The following is a 16,563-nucleotide window of genomic DNA, read 5'->3' as shown; positions in this document are numbered from 1 at the left end:
CACATCTATTTGATCTTTATTAGTACCAGTAATCAACAGATCATCCACATACACTAAAACAGCTGTAAAATAGTCTGAATCATTTTTAGTGAACAATGAATAGTCTGCTTTTGACTGTTTGAATCCAAATTCAACTAAAGCAGCTGACAATTTAGCAAACCATTGCCTAGGGGCTTGCTTGAGCCCATACAAGGATTTTTTTTCAACTTACACACCTTTGACTTATCTTGAGGAATGTCTTTAACTTTCTCCCCCTGTCCAGCATACCCCAATGGTAATGTCATATACACTTCTTCAAAAAGATCACCATGTAAAAAAGCATTGGAAACATCCATTTGACACATTTCCCAATTAAACATGGCTGCAACAGCAAGTAAAGATCTCACAGTAACCATCTTTGCTACTGGAGCAAAGGTTTCCTCAAAATCTATACCTTGTCTTTGTCTATTCCCATTCACCACTAGTCTAGCCTTTTTCCTATCAATAGATCCATCTGCTTTCAGCTTAGTCTTATAGATCCAGTGACAATTTATTGCTTTCTTTCCTTGAGGAAGATCAGTGATTTCCCAAGTGCCATTATCTTCTAATGCCTTCAATTCAGAGTTCATAGCCTCACACCATTCTAGACACCCCACAGCTTGTTTAAAAGACTTTGGGTCACAATGTGCCATTAGAGCAGTAACATAGGATTGGAACTCTTTTTCAAAACAAGGTGAGGACACTTGATTTACAACAGGCACATGTGATAACCTAGTTTGATTTTGAGAAAAAACATAATCTTTATGCCAGACTGGAATAGTTGACTGTCTAGTTGACCTTCTGACTTCTGTTGACTGATTATTTAAGGAACTAGTACTAGCTTGTTGATTATCCAGCTGTGATTCTTGGTTAATTGAAGACACATTTGGAGTAACCAAATGTACATCATAATCAGCTGGTGTTGAAGAGAACACAGCAGGTACAGGTTTCAACACTTTATTAACAAAATCAGCAGAGTAAGGAAAGATATGCTCATAAAATACCACATCTCTTGAAACAAATGTATTCTTGGTTAACAAATTCAGTAACTTGTATCCCTTTTGATGTGCAGGGTATCCCAGAAACATACATGGCACACCTCTTTCACTGAATTTATCTGTATTTCTCTCAGGATTACTAGCCATCACTAGACATCCAAAAACTCTCAAATGATCATATGTGGGTGAACTTTTAAGTAACACTTCATAAGGAGTTTTATTTTTTAAAACTGAAGATGGGATTCTATTAATAAGTTACACAACAGTCATAACACAATCACCCCAAAACATTAATGGTAAATGTGCTTGAAATCTTATGGCTCTAGCTATTTCAAGAATATGCCTATGTTTCCTTTCCACTCTCCCATTTTGTTGAGGCCTATCTGCACAAGATGTTTGCTGTACTATACCTTTTTCTCTCAACAGAATTCCCAATTTACCTTTCACAAACTCTAATGCATTATCAGATCTTACAATCTTTATGTTCCTATTAAACTGATTTTCTACAAACTTCACAAATGACTTAAAAGCATTATAACAATCATTCTTATGCACTAACAAATATATCCAAGTAGTTCTGCTGTAATCATCAACTAGAGTCAAAAAATATCTATATTTTCCTTGAGTTGGTACTTTATATGGACCCCATATATCCATATGTACAAGATGAAATGCATCTACAGCTTGTGAATCACTCAACTGATATGGTAATTTTGTAAATTTTGCCATTGGACAATGTAAACACTTTTCTTCATTGTTCTCAATTAACTTTGATGGAACAAAAGAAATATACTTGAGTTTAGTATCTGAAATATGCCCTAGTCTATGATGCCACAAACTATAGGACATTACAAGCTTACTTGAATTCACACTACACCCATCCTTTATTGTAAACAAACTGAGATTATTTACAGAAGCATACAACAAGCTAACAAGATTCTTGTCCAGTTGATGAAGAGGACTGTTCACCAGGTAGTACAAGTCTTCTTTCCTTTCACCCAGTCCTATCACTTTCTTTGTTGTCAAGTCCTGGATAACACAGAATTGTGAAAAGAATATCACAATATAAGGTTTATCCTTAGTCAACTTAGGGACAGACAACAAACTAAACTTAAATGCAGGAACCACTAGTACATCATTCAATTCCATACTATTATCAAGTTTAGCCTGACCCATATGTGAGATGACTGATGTATTCCCATTTGGAAGTTTTATGTGTGGTTTCAACAAAAGACTTTTTAAACTCTTTAAATCTTTAGTACTAGGGGTCATATGATCAGTAGCCCCTGTATCTAATATCTATTGAGTACAATTAGCATTACTAGAAGTAATACCTGCTGCAAAGTGATGATCAAGTTCATCATCAAAATCACCTCCATTACCTTGAGTCATTTAAGGCAAACACTTCAGCAACTGTTCAAACTGTTCTGATGTGAAAACAACATTGTTTCCTTGAGTAACATTTGCAGCCACTTTCTTTGACTTACTTGGAAAAGTAGTTTTAGCCTTAGACTGTTTTGCAGCAAGTTTACTTTTGTAGTGCCACGCTGGATAGCCAATTCTTTCCCAACACTTATCAGGTGCATGCCATTTGTGTCCACAAATAGCACACTTATCACTGGACTTTTCACCAGAACTAGACTTGCTATACAGTGCAGTAGTCTCAACACTTGAATGTGAAAACATCTCTCTGTGACTCTTCCTGCTGAAGCATGGAACACGCCATCTCAACATTAGGAAGAGGAGTCATAAGCAACAACTGACTTCTGAGAGCACCAAAATGTTCATCCAATCCATTCATAAACTGGAAAAGATGTTGTTCCTCTTTCTGCAAATTCAAAGCAGCCAAGAAAGCAACAATCTCAGGTATTACATTCTCAATTCTTGGCAATTCACTCATTGAATCAATTTCCTCCCAAATACACTTCATTCTTGTATAGTACTCACTAACAGTAGATCCTAGTTGTTCACTAGAATACATATCTTTGTACAACTTGTACTTCCTCGATCCATTACTAAGTGCAAATCTCTTTTCAAGCTGTTTCCAAATTTCAGATGCAGTTCCTACAAACATTATTGATTTAACAATCGATTCAGAAACTGAATTCATGATCCAGCTTATCACCATATTGTTACACGTGTCCCACTGCTCAGCTTCAACAGCATTTGTTGCAGATCTGATCACACTGCCAGTAACAAACCCTAACTTTCTCTTTGTTGACAGTCCGATCTCAACTGACCTACGCCATGACCGGTAGTTTTGAGCTCCGATTAACTTTTCCTGAATCGACAACGATCCAGGTCCATCGGAAGGATGCACGAACAACGGATTTTGAAACACCTGTGGATCCATGAAATTGAGACTTGCGGAAGCGAAAAACATCAATTTGAGATCAAAATACAGCAACGAATCACCGGAATAAAAAAGAAATCAATCTACGAAACGTAAATTGAAATGACGAACAATGAACGGTTGAATGTGAAGTTCATACGCTCTGATACCATGAGAACAACACAATTGTGAACCATTGATTCATTGAAACAATTTGTAATCACCTCAATTTACAATCTGAATATTGAATTTTTAACTGACTCACTAGAATACAGATAACCCCTTCTATATGTACTCAACCATCTAACCCTAACAACTTAACAACTACTAACAGAAAACGTTACACCATGTTCTACTCAAGTCCTTCATAAATGCATATTTACAATTCAGGACCCTGTACTTTACTTTCTTCTGTTTTTAACTTGAGACTTCTGTTGACTTTCACTTTGACTTCCTTTATAACTTCAATTTTTAGGACCGGCCCTGTACAAGAGCCTTCAAGATTCCATTGAAAATTTACCGATATGTGGGATTAACGTAACAGATTAAAGTTTGTAATTTCATTAGTTATGTATATGTAATGTTTATCTTTCTTCAGTTGTAAATAAAAATTTTGACAAGCAAGCAATGTCCGGTAGAGATTAGAAGATAAAAATTTCAAGAAAACTACTATATTACTGATTCAAGAGAATAGAAAACTTGAGGGATCAGAAGTGTCAATAGAAAAAACTTAAGGCGTTGGATCATGTTTTAACAGAAACATGTTATACGATCAAATATCATTGAAATTGATATTCTGAGAAAACAACAGAACAAACAAACTTTTTGAATTCTGCTATTATTCTACACAAACAAATGAACAATTCACGATTTATAATTCTACACAATGCTCTGATGGTCACTATGGACGATGAACTTCGAGTATTTCGTAACGGTGGGATCGTTATCGAAAACGATAGAATTATAGCCATTGGTCAATCTTTGGATATAGTTACTGAATTCTCTTCAAATTCACATGATGTCATTGATCTTCATGGCCAGTTTATACTTCCTGGTTACTTTCTATACATAATCAATATATTATATGTAATAATTCTATCAAGTAAATCAGTAATTATATAGGCTTGATTTAGATATCAGTTAAGGACTTTAATCAATTAGTGCTTTGTATCTTTTGAGCTTCATGATTTGAGGATTTTAAGTTTTTAAATTATTAGATTATAAGTAACAAGTTTTAGTTGAGATAGGCAAAACAAGAAAAGCCTGATCCTGGTGTTTGGCCTGGACCGATCCTGGTCCCAAAATATATCCAGACCATATGACCCTGGTTCGGTGTTTTATAGTTTGGGTCAGTTTTGCAACCTATAGGTTTTGACATCTTACTTGCTGGTTTTAATAACCACTTATGATAGTTAAAAGAATTTAGTACTTGCATATTATATGTGCTTCTTTTTTTTTTTTTAATAAATGTAACCGGCTCTTAAAAGCCGTTTAAGTAATCTGTTAGCAATCATGATTAATTCAATGTATGCATTATGTTTATTAGGATTGATTAATACACACGTCCATACATCTCAACAATTAGCTAGAGGAATTGCTGATGATGTCGATTTGCTTACATGGTTGCATCATCGCATTTGGCCGTATGAATCTAATATGACCGAACACGATTCATACATCTCCACTTTACTTTGTGGAATTGAACTCATTCACTCCGGAGTAAGGTTTTCTTAATTTCGTATATGAACCAAACAAGTTCCTTTTTCAAATTTAGAAGTGTTGATCACTTATTTAGCATATTTTGTAAAATCATTAAGTAAATAAACTACTTTAAACTATGGTTTTCACTATATAATAATTTTTTTTTTTACAAAAATGACATACAGGTCACTTGCTTTGCAGAAGCAGGTGGACAACATGTATCAGGAATGGCAAGGGCAGTTGAATTACTAGGTTTACGCGCATGTTTGACCGAGTCAATTATGGATTCTGGCAACGGGTTACCATCTTCATGGGGCATTAGGACTGCAGACGAATGTATTCTGGTATAATTTCCATTACTGTCAACAATTGATAATGTGGAATTCGGAATAAAGAGGTGATGATTCATAAACTACTAAACATACAATTATGATGTTGTACTGTCCAACACTCTAAAGCAGGTTTAGTGGTGTATAAATCTAATAGTCTTCTATGTTTTTGTTATGCATTTGCGAATACGTATTGTTGCTTTTTTTTTGCAAGTATGCAGTTCCAAAAGGAATTGCATAAGAAGCATAACAATACTGCTGACGGGCGAATTAGAATATGGCTTGGGATACGACAGATTATGAATTCAACTGACCGATTACTTTTTGAGACAAGAGATACAGCAAAAGAACTGAAAACTGGAATCCATATGGTAACTCTCTTTTATTTTTATATAACTAAAATTACTGGTGAAGATATATCAAATTTCTAATTACCGAATTGTTTCAAAACCTAGCATGTTGCAGAGATACCTTTTGAAAATCAACTTGTGATGCAAACTCGAGAAGTTGAACATGGAACGGTTACATATCTGGAGAAGATTAAGTTTTTGACAAGTAATCTGCTTGCAGCTCATTCTGTTTGGGTCAATGAAAATGAGGTAATTTCACTTGTCACTATTGACCGACTTACGATTTAACTGAATTCAAATAATTTGCATTCTTCAGATTGGCTATCTTTCTAATTCTGGGGTTAAGGTGTCTCACTGTCCTGCTGCTGCCATGCGTATGCTTGGATTTGCACCGATTAAGGAAATGCTCGATGCCAATGTTTGTGTATCGTTGGGTACAGATGGAGCGCCATCAAATAACAGAATGAGCATTGGTTAGAAATTTGAATTGCTTCTGATCTGACCCGCTCGTTTTGTCACCTCTAGTGATGGTAGTTTATGAATCTTTAATTATCTTTTCTACAGTTGATGAGATGTACTTAGCTTCTTTGATTAACAAAGGGCGGGAAGTTTATTCAAATGGAACTACGGACCCTACAGCTCTACCTGCGGAAACAATTCTGAAAATGGCAACTATAAATGGTGCAAAAGCGGTACTTTGGGAGAACGACATAGGATCACTTGAAGTCGGAAAGAAGGTTGCATTTTTTTTTCCTTAAATCAGCCAATACTTTCGGGTCTCCTTTTTTCTCCCTTATGCTAAGGGTGAATAATGACATACCCTAGAGGTAGAAGACTGGGTGGGTCAAGTTGGGTATCAGGTCAAATTGGGTTCGGGTCAGGTTGAACAAAAACCATTCTGTCTACTTTTAGAAAGAAAGAAAAAGAAAAATAAAAGTTTTGTATGGTTAGTGTGTTCCATCTGATTACAATGATATACTATAAATATACTAATCTAATTTTCAAGATTTAGTAGGTTGTATGTTTCACACCCTTTTACTTGTTAACTAAAATTTTCATTCTACCTCTTTGACCTATTATAAATAAAGAGTGTAACCTAAATTAGCCCATTTACATATAAAAGTATTTGTTTGGTCATAATGTCACGTAGGATTTTAATTTGTATTTATATGCATGTTCCTGCAGGCTGACTTGATTGTAATCAATCCTTCATCCTGGTCTATGGTGCCAATTCATGACTGGTATATCCAAACACTAAAATGCCTTTTGGATTTTGGATTCCTTTTAAACTTTAACTTGAATTTCTTTGTTGTCTAGTGAAATGTGGTTTAAAAAATTCCTTTCGTCCCAATTTTATAGTCTATAGATTTAAAAAATTGTGGTTAAAAAAATTATCACGGCTTAACCACCCAGGCTTGCCTGAGTGGTCACCGACGAGTTGCCCAATGAAGCACACCACTCGGGTTCAATTCCTGGCTATGCCAAATTGTTCAAAAAGGAAGTGTGACTAGAGGGTGCGCATAATGCGCAATTCACCCGGTAACAGGTCTCGCGCTCGGGGGGCTTGATTACCCGAGGTTTTACCTTCTATCGGGGAGCCAATGTGCTCGTTCATAGGAGGCTTTTCTCGTTTACAAAGAAAAAGAAAATTATCACGACTTTTTGTTAACTTTACAGTTTTACCTTATTTGCATACAGTATAATGACCTTTATCTATTCTATTTCTATTTATTTATGAAAGTAGACACTTAATTTATGACATTCTAAAAACGAATAATGGATAATAAAATATGTATGGAGGGACTATAAGATTTAATTATATTTTATTTGTTAATTGCCATGTAATGTGCAGCATCTCTAGCCTTGTGTATTGCTTGCGGAGTGAAAATATTGAATCTGTAATGTGTAATGGCCGTTGGATCATGAAGAATCAGAAAGTCATGAATGTTGATGAGGTATCATAATCACATTAACAACAATTATGTATACTTTGTTTTAACATTCGCCTGGATAATATAATTTTTCTTTAATAACTTCATCAATGCAAAGCTTGAAATTTGTTTATGGCAGGCCAAGATTATTTCAATGGCAAAACAAGCTTCTGGAGAACTTCTGAAAAGGGCTGGAATACAGATTCCGAACAGGATGAACCTCATATAAGTTGTGTACACGTACTGTACTTAGGAAGATCGTTACTTAGGCTATTATACCAATGTATGCATTTGTTGAAAAAAAAAACTGATTTGGAAAATAGACTACATACCCAAGGTTGCGAAATTCGTTATTAGGGGATTAATCGGTCGGGACTTTGAAAAGAGTAATCGGTAATTCGGGATTAGTCGGTGATTAATCGGAATGTACTTTTTATACATTTAAATAATATATTTCAAAATTATGTGTAAATATAGAAGAAAGTCATAAACATAAACCTAAAGTTTAACATAATTGTCTTATATCGTCCATTTTGTTCAAAAACTATAAATTCTAGTTTAAATTAATGTTAAAATGTTAACCAATTTTGACTTTGACCGACTTTGATCAACAAATATGATTTTGACCTATTAATCGACGTTGACCTATTAATTAAATGAATTTTGAAAAAACGGAACAGTCAGCTCTTAGACAAGAATAATCGGTAGTAATCGGACTTTTTTTACAACATGTACATTTCTGATGAAGAAGTCTTTAATTCGTAATGTTTACTTTTATGACAATACGGGGTCCAGTGTAAACTTAATCTGCTCACTCGCATAGTCGCATCATTATTTTATTCCAATGTAATATCAGTATAACATTAGTTCCTTAAAAAAGAAAGAAGCTAAAAGGTAAATCATAGATGTATTATTTTTTTTTATATCATTGGAGTGTGTTGTAAATAGTTTTTAGTCAAAATCACGATAACTTGTATAAAAACGGAAAACGTTTTCGAAAAGAAAACGAATTCAACAAGAGATACATGAAGCATTGAATAGTTCAAGATCTAGCCATATAATAAGTCAAATAAAGAGTAGTGAAAGAGAAAGACAAGGAGTTTTGAACCGCTAACAAAAAAAGGAAAAAGAAAAAGGATGTAAATTAAATAGGATTCCTTTGGGCAAAATAAAAAGTCGCGGCTCAATCTTCAGAAATTTCATCGTAAATCTGAAATACTTATACAAAAAAATGCGGGGGAGAAAAAAAAGATGCAGGGGAATTTGTCTGCTTGGCTCGTTAAGCATGGGCTAATTCATACCTATAGGTGCTATGTTGGATTTGAATCAGATTTCGGATCAATCTATATTGTTTTGGATCCAATCCATAGGAATCAATAGAAAAGGCAAATCTCTTATGATACACCAGATCCGGCTCGGTTATTGATAGAGTGAATAAATCTGCCATTTCTTGAAATCTCTCTTCTGATTCAAAATCGCAGTGTAACGTGTATCCTCCCCTGTTCCGGTCATGGAATAGATGAAATAAATCAAAAAATGAATTTTTAAGAACGAAAATGGTTTGGCAATTCTTCATTAGGGGATGAATCGAGAGAATTTTGAATTAGAGCTCTAGATTTTTGTTCGTCTCTTGCCGCAATAGTATCTCTTCGTTACCCCAACTCGTTTAACACTTGCAACCCACTTTTTACTTGATTGCTTACGAGTGTACAAACCTCTGGCAACATGTTATTAGCACGATAAAACAAGGGTACATGATCATACAAAATTACAAGTTAAAACATTAAGCTTCTTTTCTGAAGAAATGGTATTCTATACATCAAGCATCAACAAGTTAATAATTGATGTAAATAAAAGCTACGTACATGCTTTAACAAGTAAACTACGTATTAGATATTTATAAAGAAAATGTCTGTACAAGCTATACAAGCAAACTCTATGCAACCTAACCTCATCACACTCAACATCAAAAATAATTGATGTAAAAGTAGGGGTAAAAAAATTCTAATCTAAAAAACTTTGCACAAAACTGTGGAACCAGTACAAGCTAATAAACAACAACAAAAAAAAAAAAAAAAAAGAAGACTCACGGGTTGAATTAATCTTCTATACGTTGAATCTCACCCATCATTATTCGGTTGCTAGTAACCTTAAAACCCAGCAGGGCTGGATCAATTTGTCTTCCCTTTTTTCCTTTCTTCTTTCCCATTTTACCCCCTTGTCCATCTCCACTTTCTAAAGTAGAAGCTGCTGCTGCTGCTGCTTGATTATCAGTCTTCTTAGCATTATTGCTTTTAAGCATGTCGCTAAAAGATGCTGTCTCTGACACGTCAGCATCGCTATAAGATGATGTTCTCCTAAAACGAACGTCCTTGCCAGCTGTCATGTTTTCAGTGGTTTGATATATTAGACTGTCTCCTGCGTCCTGCCTCCCACCTAATAATGAAATTCATGAGGTGAGAATAATTCTTTTGTCAAAGGAACAAGAATCCTCAAGAAGACTCGTTATCTGTTCTAACCAGAGGTGGCAAAATCAGGTTAGTTAATGCGTCTAGATGTAAGTTAGACATACGTTGCCTAACAAGTGACCGTTTCCGACCATTTTCCTAACCACCTCAAGATGGTGAGGTTTGAACCTGAAACCTCATGTGAGTATATCAGGACGCCAATCACTAGCCCATCTTGTGATGGGTTTTTTTAGAAATACTAAATAAGGTTAATCTACTTTTAGCATGTGTTCACCAAATAGTATGTACCACTTGTAAGTTGTATATGCTAGTACTAGAGGACGCTAAATATGCAAGTTAGGTGACGAGCCAAAATCCCTACCAGTTAGATACTAACTGGATACCTTATCTTATTTCTTTTGAACAGCAATATCGGCATCGCCCAGAGGGGAATTAACCACCTTCGTGATTATTTGCCACACATGCGTCAGGGGGGAACCACATTGGGAAAAATCCCCAGAGAATCAAGCTAGCGATTTGGGCATTGCCAAGGATCGAACTAGTGACCTCTTGGAATCCAGACTTGCTAGAGTACAACGCATAATGGTGTTTAAACATATACCTTCAGGAGATAATTAATGTAATGGTAAACGCATAATGGTGTTTAAACATATACCTTCAGGAGATATCATAGTAGAGACACTCCTAGCTCTGAGATCTGGATTTAAAGCCAGCTCAGATAACCCTTCATGTGATGACGCTGCACGTGCAACCGGTGGACGTTTTAACAGAATATTTTCAGGCCTCTTCGAAGTAGCTGTTACCCTGTAAACACAGTTATTGCTTAAACTGATGCTAATATAACAAATTATTACAAGTTTATCTATTTAGTGATACAGGTATGCAAGAAAGTACAAATATAGAATTATAGTACATGCATACGACCGACACTATGTAATGTAAACAGCAAGTAATGTAATAAAAGCTTCACGAAGTTTCAATTCTTTCGAATCCACTGTCAGATAAAATCATATTAAAACTTCTTTTCCTTACCGTTCTATAGCCTCAACAGAAAAGGATTCAGTAGGTCCAACCTTGTCAACGTATAAACCTGTGTTCCCAAGTGAAACCACATCAGAAACAATAATTTTATCAAAAGATGAAGCTTAAATGACCACACAAGGCTGATATATAGAAATTACCACCACCCTGATGAGCCATACTTTGTTGAGTTTCTGCACCTGCACCCTTCATTATTTCTAACGGTGACGAGCTTACCAGAGAATGTGCATATACTGCCTGAGACGACCCATTAACACCATATAACGGGTTCTCTTCATTTCCTTTATACCCACCTATTGTCTCATCCATCGATGCACCGGGACTAGAAACGTAAGATCCGGCCGCAAATGGGTGGTTCTGGTTAAGTCCGATTTGTTGATCGGAGGGGTTAAACGAACCTGGCCTTCTTTCATAATGTGTTCCGCTATTGATATCTAACAGCTCCGTAAGCTGATTGGTTGGTTTCTGGTGTAGTAGATCCATAAGCAATCTTTTTGAAGTGTCATCACTAGATTCACGAGACATCCAATGATTTTGATCTTCTGAGATCCTTCTCGCTTCAATTTCCCATTTCTGTCTCTCGTTTATATGCAGTTGTTGAATCCTCGATTCCATCCACTCGTTTGACATTTGACTATTATGCCCTTCCATCGCATCCAAATGAGATGGATGGAAATTATCAGAGGATAACGGATGGTTAGATTGATGAGAGATAACACTTGAGGGAAAACGAGCAACTTGACTAGAATGGTGTAACTGAGCATTCAAATCTTGAAATTCTATGCTTTGGGCTCGGGCTAGTGAATTTACAACATCACGGTTCATTCCTGGACCGCCACCTGGCATTGACAATGATCTCTCGTATTGTAAACGGTTAGGGTCATAGAGGCCCCGCTGAATGCGTTCCTGCACTAACGGATTCCGTTCCAAATGACTAAAATCTTCTGAAGATTGTCTTCGTTGCTGCTGATAAAAATCTGAAGGATCGAGTCCGGCTGAGTTTACTCGGTGAAACCAGTCAGAACTAAGTTGCCTTTCTTCCTCCATTTCGACCCTCTGCCTCAACCCCATTGGCAACTGCCTCCCGTGAAACTGATCACGTTGAAGAATCTGATGTTCCAAAGATGACAACTGTCCACGCTTAGCGCGCACCATCATCTCCAAGAGTTCTTCTTGGTGACCATACTTTGATCGAATCAAATGTTCTATTGAGGGATCAACATGTCTTTGCTGATGCGGAGAACGTTGTTGCATTTCACTTAAAATCTGATGCTTTAAAAGAAGCTGATCGAGGGCGTTATTGGATCTCACAGCATCATTACGTGACCTCATACGTCCATCTTGTATCTGATTTTGTACCAATTGTTCAAGCATCATTTGCTGTCTAGCTTGCTGCTCCTTGAGATGCATCTGCTGTTGAAGCTGAATCTGCCTCTGTTGTTGTTGTTGTTGCTGTTGCTGTTGCTGTTGCTGTTGATGTTGCTGTTGCAACTGAAGTGCCAAAAAGTGGTCAAGATCTTGACCACTTTGACCAGCCAATTGTTGTTGGTTTATGAAATTTCGACCAGAAAGTTGATCAAGCATGGGTTCATTCAAGTGGGAAGCAGATAATAGATTATGCTGTTGGAGCAGCTGCTGTTGGATGTGTTGAGCCCTAAGTTTCTCTGCTAAATCATACTGATTAACTTCTTGACCCATGTGTAAAAACGGGTCAGCCACTTCATCAACAGGACTCATAAGTTGCTGGTGAATACCACCGCTAAAAGCTGTCTTAGATGGCTGTTCTTTTCTTAAACTAGACTCCTCAAGCTCAGACCACAACAACCCAAACGGGTGCATCTTGTTCTCATTCTGACACGGGGCACCAGCATTGGTCAACTCGGTAGGAACCATTTGATTATTCACATAATTTTCGGATCTTACAGCATTCCCCATAATATCATGACTGCTACCAGGCCTACCTGGGAACAGAATCTCTGTAAAAAAGGGAAAACAAGAAATAATAATAAATTCCAGAGGTAGTTTATCACATCCCAAGATAATCAATACTCAAGAGCAGAATTTAAATAGTTTAATTTGAAAAGAGATTACTGCAACTAAGCATCCCCCTATAGATGTGATCAAATACGATACTAACTTTAACAAATTTGATTCAAAAAGAAATTTCACCTTCATCATGAAAACCCTGACCCTCCTCAGAATATCGTTTTGTAGACAAACCATTATTACCAGCCAACTGCCAACGCGAATCATCGGTCAAAACACCCATTTCAGAAACAGGAGCAGGCACCGTGATGTCAGCATCCAAATTCTCTTCAAAACTACCAGTTTGGTCCACGTTGGTGTAACTATTTGGAGCTTTTAAGTGAGGCAAAACATCTCCTAATTCCTCAAAAGGAGTTCCTTCAGGTGCATCCGCCACGCGTACTGGTAAATCTGCCCCAAAAAACCCTTGTTCAAACCAAGATATGATGTCGACTCCAAGAAACGGTCCCTGAATCTCCCCTTGTGGATCACAATAGAACAAACTTAACTCCTCAGAAGGTATACCACTGGCCAAATGTTTATTTATACTACTCTTTACGGGGTGCATATTATCCGTCCAATGTTGGTCAGAAGAAGGCATGGCAAAAAACGAGTTCGGATCATTAGGAAGCTCGGTATTGATTTCATCAAACAGATGATGCTTCCCATAAGTTGCTTCAGTAACTTCCAGATTAGAAGTATCCTCATGATTGATGCCTTCAACTCCAGTAAAGTATTGCCCTGTGGCAAAGTACATAGTTAATAATCTTGTTATCATTTAAGTGCTAACATATGTTTTTTCAGATGTAACATAAATGCAACTCACCGGCTGTAGAGTCAGTATCAGGACCATTATGTTGTACATTACTATCAGCAGCTCCTTGATACGTTTCTTTATTTGGATCAACCAGCTCTTCCACCATGGAAACATTACCATCTTTTACCGTTACACTATCAGTAACTTTTCCCTTCCATATATCATCAAGAATAGCCTATGACCAACAAATTAACTTTTCAAATCAAGATAACAATGATAGTGTCATAACGAACTCAAAAGATATTTAAAAAAAAAAAAAAATACCTCTTCTTCTTTGTCAGGAACAATAAAAGCAAGTGGTTCAACATAAGTTACTTGTGTGATAGGAGGTACTTGCACGATTTTGTCAAGCATATTAGTAACAGACGGGTCAAGCAGCTTCTGAGTACGGTATATATCAAGAAGCTTTCCCCTTGGATAGAAAAAAATCCCATCAGAAAGACCAGGCTTGCCAGGAACACTATTGTTGTTCCCAATGGACCCCGCAGATGAAGGCCTTGCACCTGTCCCACTAGACCTGCCACGCCCAATAGTAAAGCCCGTGTTCGAACCAGGTGCAGCCCGGAAGGAACCAGGTGCGGTTGAACTTGTCTCCATCCTGTGACGTGGCCTCCACTTATCACGAGCCTCTTCAGAAGTTGATCTAGTGCTAACTGAATGAGCTTGAGTGTCTCCATGAACATCTCCCTTTTCAATATCTGTCTTCTTCTCGGTTCGGGCTTCCTTGTCTTTTTCATCAGGACCCCATCTAGATGACCATTTGCTATTACGGTTGCCAGCATCGTTCCACCTGTCAGAAGGAGGTGGAGCTCTTGTATCAGTCGTCTCTCTACTGACATCAGCACGACGATCAGTTTTCTTACGGTCTCGTCTACCAAGTAAGCCTGTTTCTCTTTCTTCTTCACGCCAACGGCGACCACTTTCAGTTTCAATTGCAACTTTCCTCCAGTCTTTTTTGTCATCAGTTGCATCAGAACTTCCAAGAGAGAGAGAACTTGGTGCACGGTCCTTTCATTGTAGTAAGAAGAAGAAAAAACAATCTTTCAGACCATCTAGTTTTTTGATTAAAAGAATCCATGCTAAATTTATAGGCAGTAATAATCACGAATCACTTACCATCTTACTTTCATTTGGTTTAGCATAAAGCCATTGAGGAGACAAGGGAATGTTGCTGTCCAAAGCTGGATGATCTTTAATAAACGAAAGAAATACAATAAGAGCATAAAACGAATAATTAACAGAATAAAATAGTAAAGAAAGAAAGACATCACTTCTTAACAATTCAACAAGGTCTATACATACTATAGAACTACAAGCCATCCAAGGAAACCTACCTTTAGAATCATCAAAGAAGCCCATCACCTTATCCTCATCATTACCTTTTGATGTTTCCACTATCATGAAACCAATACATGTAATTAAAATTACGATCAACCGATCGGTGATATTGCAAAGCACATTAAAACACAAACTAGATTACCGTAAAACGGTAATTAAATAAAGTATAACTGCCAATGTTAAACGTAACCTATGGACCCGTAATTACATCCCCTGTCATTTTTTTTTTACAAATCTCAATTGCTTTCTAGTGAACACACACACACACACACACAAAGTTAATGAAAATAAAAGAAACTTCTCAAGTGCCGAAACAGCCTCCAATCACATGCTTTAGCACATCAAAGTATCCAATCCATAAAACATTATAATATATAGAGCTACAATAAAACTAAAGAAGAACGATGTCTCACGAATATCAATTTCTCAATCGGCAACGCAACTATATGGAGATTAGCTTACATGAACTTGATTGTTATTCAGATCAAACAATTACATCCTCTATAATCAATCAATAATCAATTAATTCAAATGTATCAATTCATTAATCCAAACTTAACACAGTTGCAACTAATTTGAATCAGCAGATGTAATCAACGATTTGTAGATCAGTAAACCCTAACTTATAACAACAAACCTATATAGTCAATAAGTCATTAAATCATAACAATAACAATTAGAAGGATAAAAGTGAATACAGGACGCAATTGGATATTACCTTTAGGAGTCCATGAGTTATCAGTCAGTTTAGAAGAAATTAGATCGTCAGCCATGGAAGTTTGTCGAAGAAAATATCCAGAAAGAGATTGATGAGAAGATATATATATATAGAGAGAGAAGTTAAATAAAACGGAAATCAATTGAGGTAGAGATCTGAAATTAGGGGGGTAGATAGATAGATGGATATGAAATTAGGGTTAGATAGATGATTTTGTATGGCAGGAGCAGATTTGAAAGAGCAGGAGGGTTTGTGTGTTGGTGGTAGCCAGAAATGAAGAGCGCGAGAGACTTGATCTGTTTGTTTACGACCCATGTATGTGCCTGCAATACAACCTAACCAGACCCAACCAAAACCCTGACTCATGAGATTGGACTCGGTTAGTTTGGTCTTAATTTTGGAATACATTTTTTCCTATTTATTTATTTCTTGATTAAATAAATTTACAAATATAAAACTTATTACACTAGTCACTGGTGTGTTTTCCTTCAATAAAT

General features: G+C 36.5%; 3 protein-coding genes across 4 annotated transcripts; 1 reads left to right on the top strand and 2 right to left on the bottom strand.

The window, feature by feature from the left end:
- Positions 1 to 2,408: 2,408 nt before the first annotated feature.
- LOC139870604 (uncharacterized) lies at positions 2,409 to 3,369 on the bottom strand. The gene is made up of 2 exons (XM_071858385.1): positions 2,714 to 3,369; positions 2,409 to 2,661 (listed from the first exon to the last, which is right to left on the bottom strand). Exons 1-2 carry the CDS (start codon positions 3,367 to 3,369, stop codon positions 2,409 to 2,411), a joined length of 909 nt encoding a protein of 302 aa, XP_071714486.1.
- Positions 3,370 to 4,151: 782 nt separating this feature from the next.
- LOC139872288 (uncharacterized) lies at positions 4,152 to 8,127 on the top strand. 2 transcript variants are annotated; one of them, XM_071860129.1, is made up of 10 exons: positions 4,152 to 4,402; positions 4,895 to 5,067; positions 5,235 to 5,393; positions 5,600 to 5,749; positions 5,834 to 5,977; positions 6,045 to 6,201; positions 6,293 to 6,465; positions 6,914 to 6,969; positions 7,581 to 7,683; positions 7,799 to 8,127. In XM_071860129.1, exons 1-10 carry the CDS (start codon positions 4,204 to 4,206, stop codon positions 7,886 to 7,888), a joined length of 1,404 nt encoding a protein of 467 aa, XP_071716230.1. In that variant the 5' UTR covers positions 4,152 to 4,203; the 3' UTR covers positions 7,889 to 8,127. The 2 variants fall into 2 exon arrangements, with proteins under 2 accessions (XP_071716230.1, XP_071716231.1); XM_071860130.1 differs by lacking the exon at positions 4,895 to 5,067 and having other exon boundaries at positions 5,251 to 5,393.
- A 1,409-nt stretch (positions 8,128 to 9,536) lies between these two features.
- On the bottom strand, positions 9,537 to 16,354 carry LOC139871974 (uncharacterized). The gene is made up of 10 exons (XM_071859743.1): positions 16,067 to 16,354; positions 15,345 to 15,404; positions 15,127 to 15,200; positions 14,275 to 15,018; positions 14,020 to 14,185; positions 13,338 to 13,934; positions 11,309 to 13,144; positions 11,160 to 11,217; positions 10,783 to 10,931; positions 9,537 to 10,095 (listed from the first exon to the last, which is right to left on the bottom strand). The coding sequence occupies exons 1-10, from the start codon at positions 16,119 to 16,121 to the stop codon at positions 9,758 to 9,760; spliced, it is 4,077 nt and encodes a 1,358-aa protein (XP_071715844.1). The 5' UTR covers positions 16,122 to 16,354; the 3' UTR covers positions 9,537 to 9,757.
- Positions 16,355 to 16,563: the final 209 nt, after the last annotated feature.

This window comes from Rutidosis leptorrhynchoides, chromosome 10 (genome assembly GCF_046630445.1).
Source record: "Rutidosis leptorrhynchoides isolate AG116_Rl617_1_P2 chromosome 10, CSIRO_AGI_Rlap_v1, whole genome shotgun sequence".
Taxonomy (NCBI): Eukaryota; Viridiplantae; Streptophyta; class Magnoliopsida; order Asterales; family Asteraceae; genus Rutidosis; species Rutidosis leptorrhynchoides.
The sequence above is the reverse complement of the archived record's forward strand: the minus strand, read 5'-3'. Positions and strand labels throughout refer to the sequence as shown.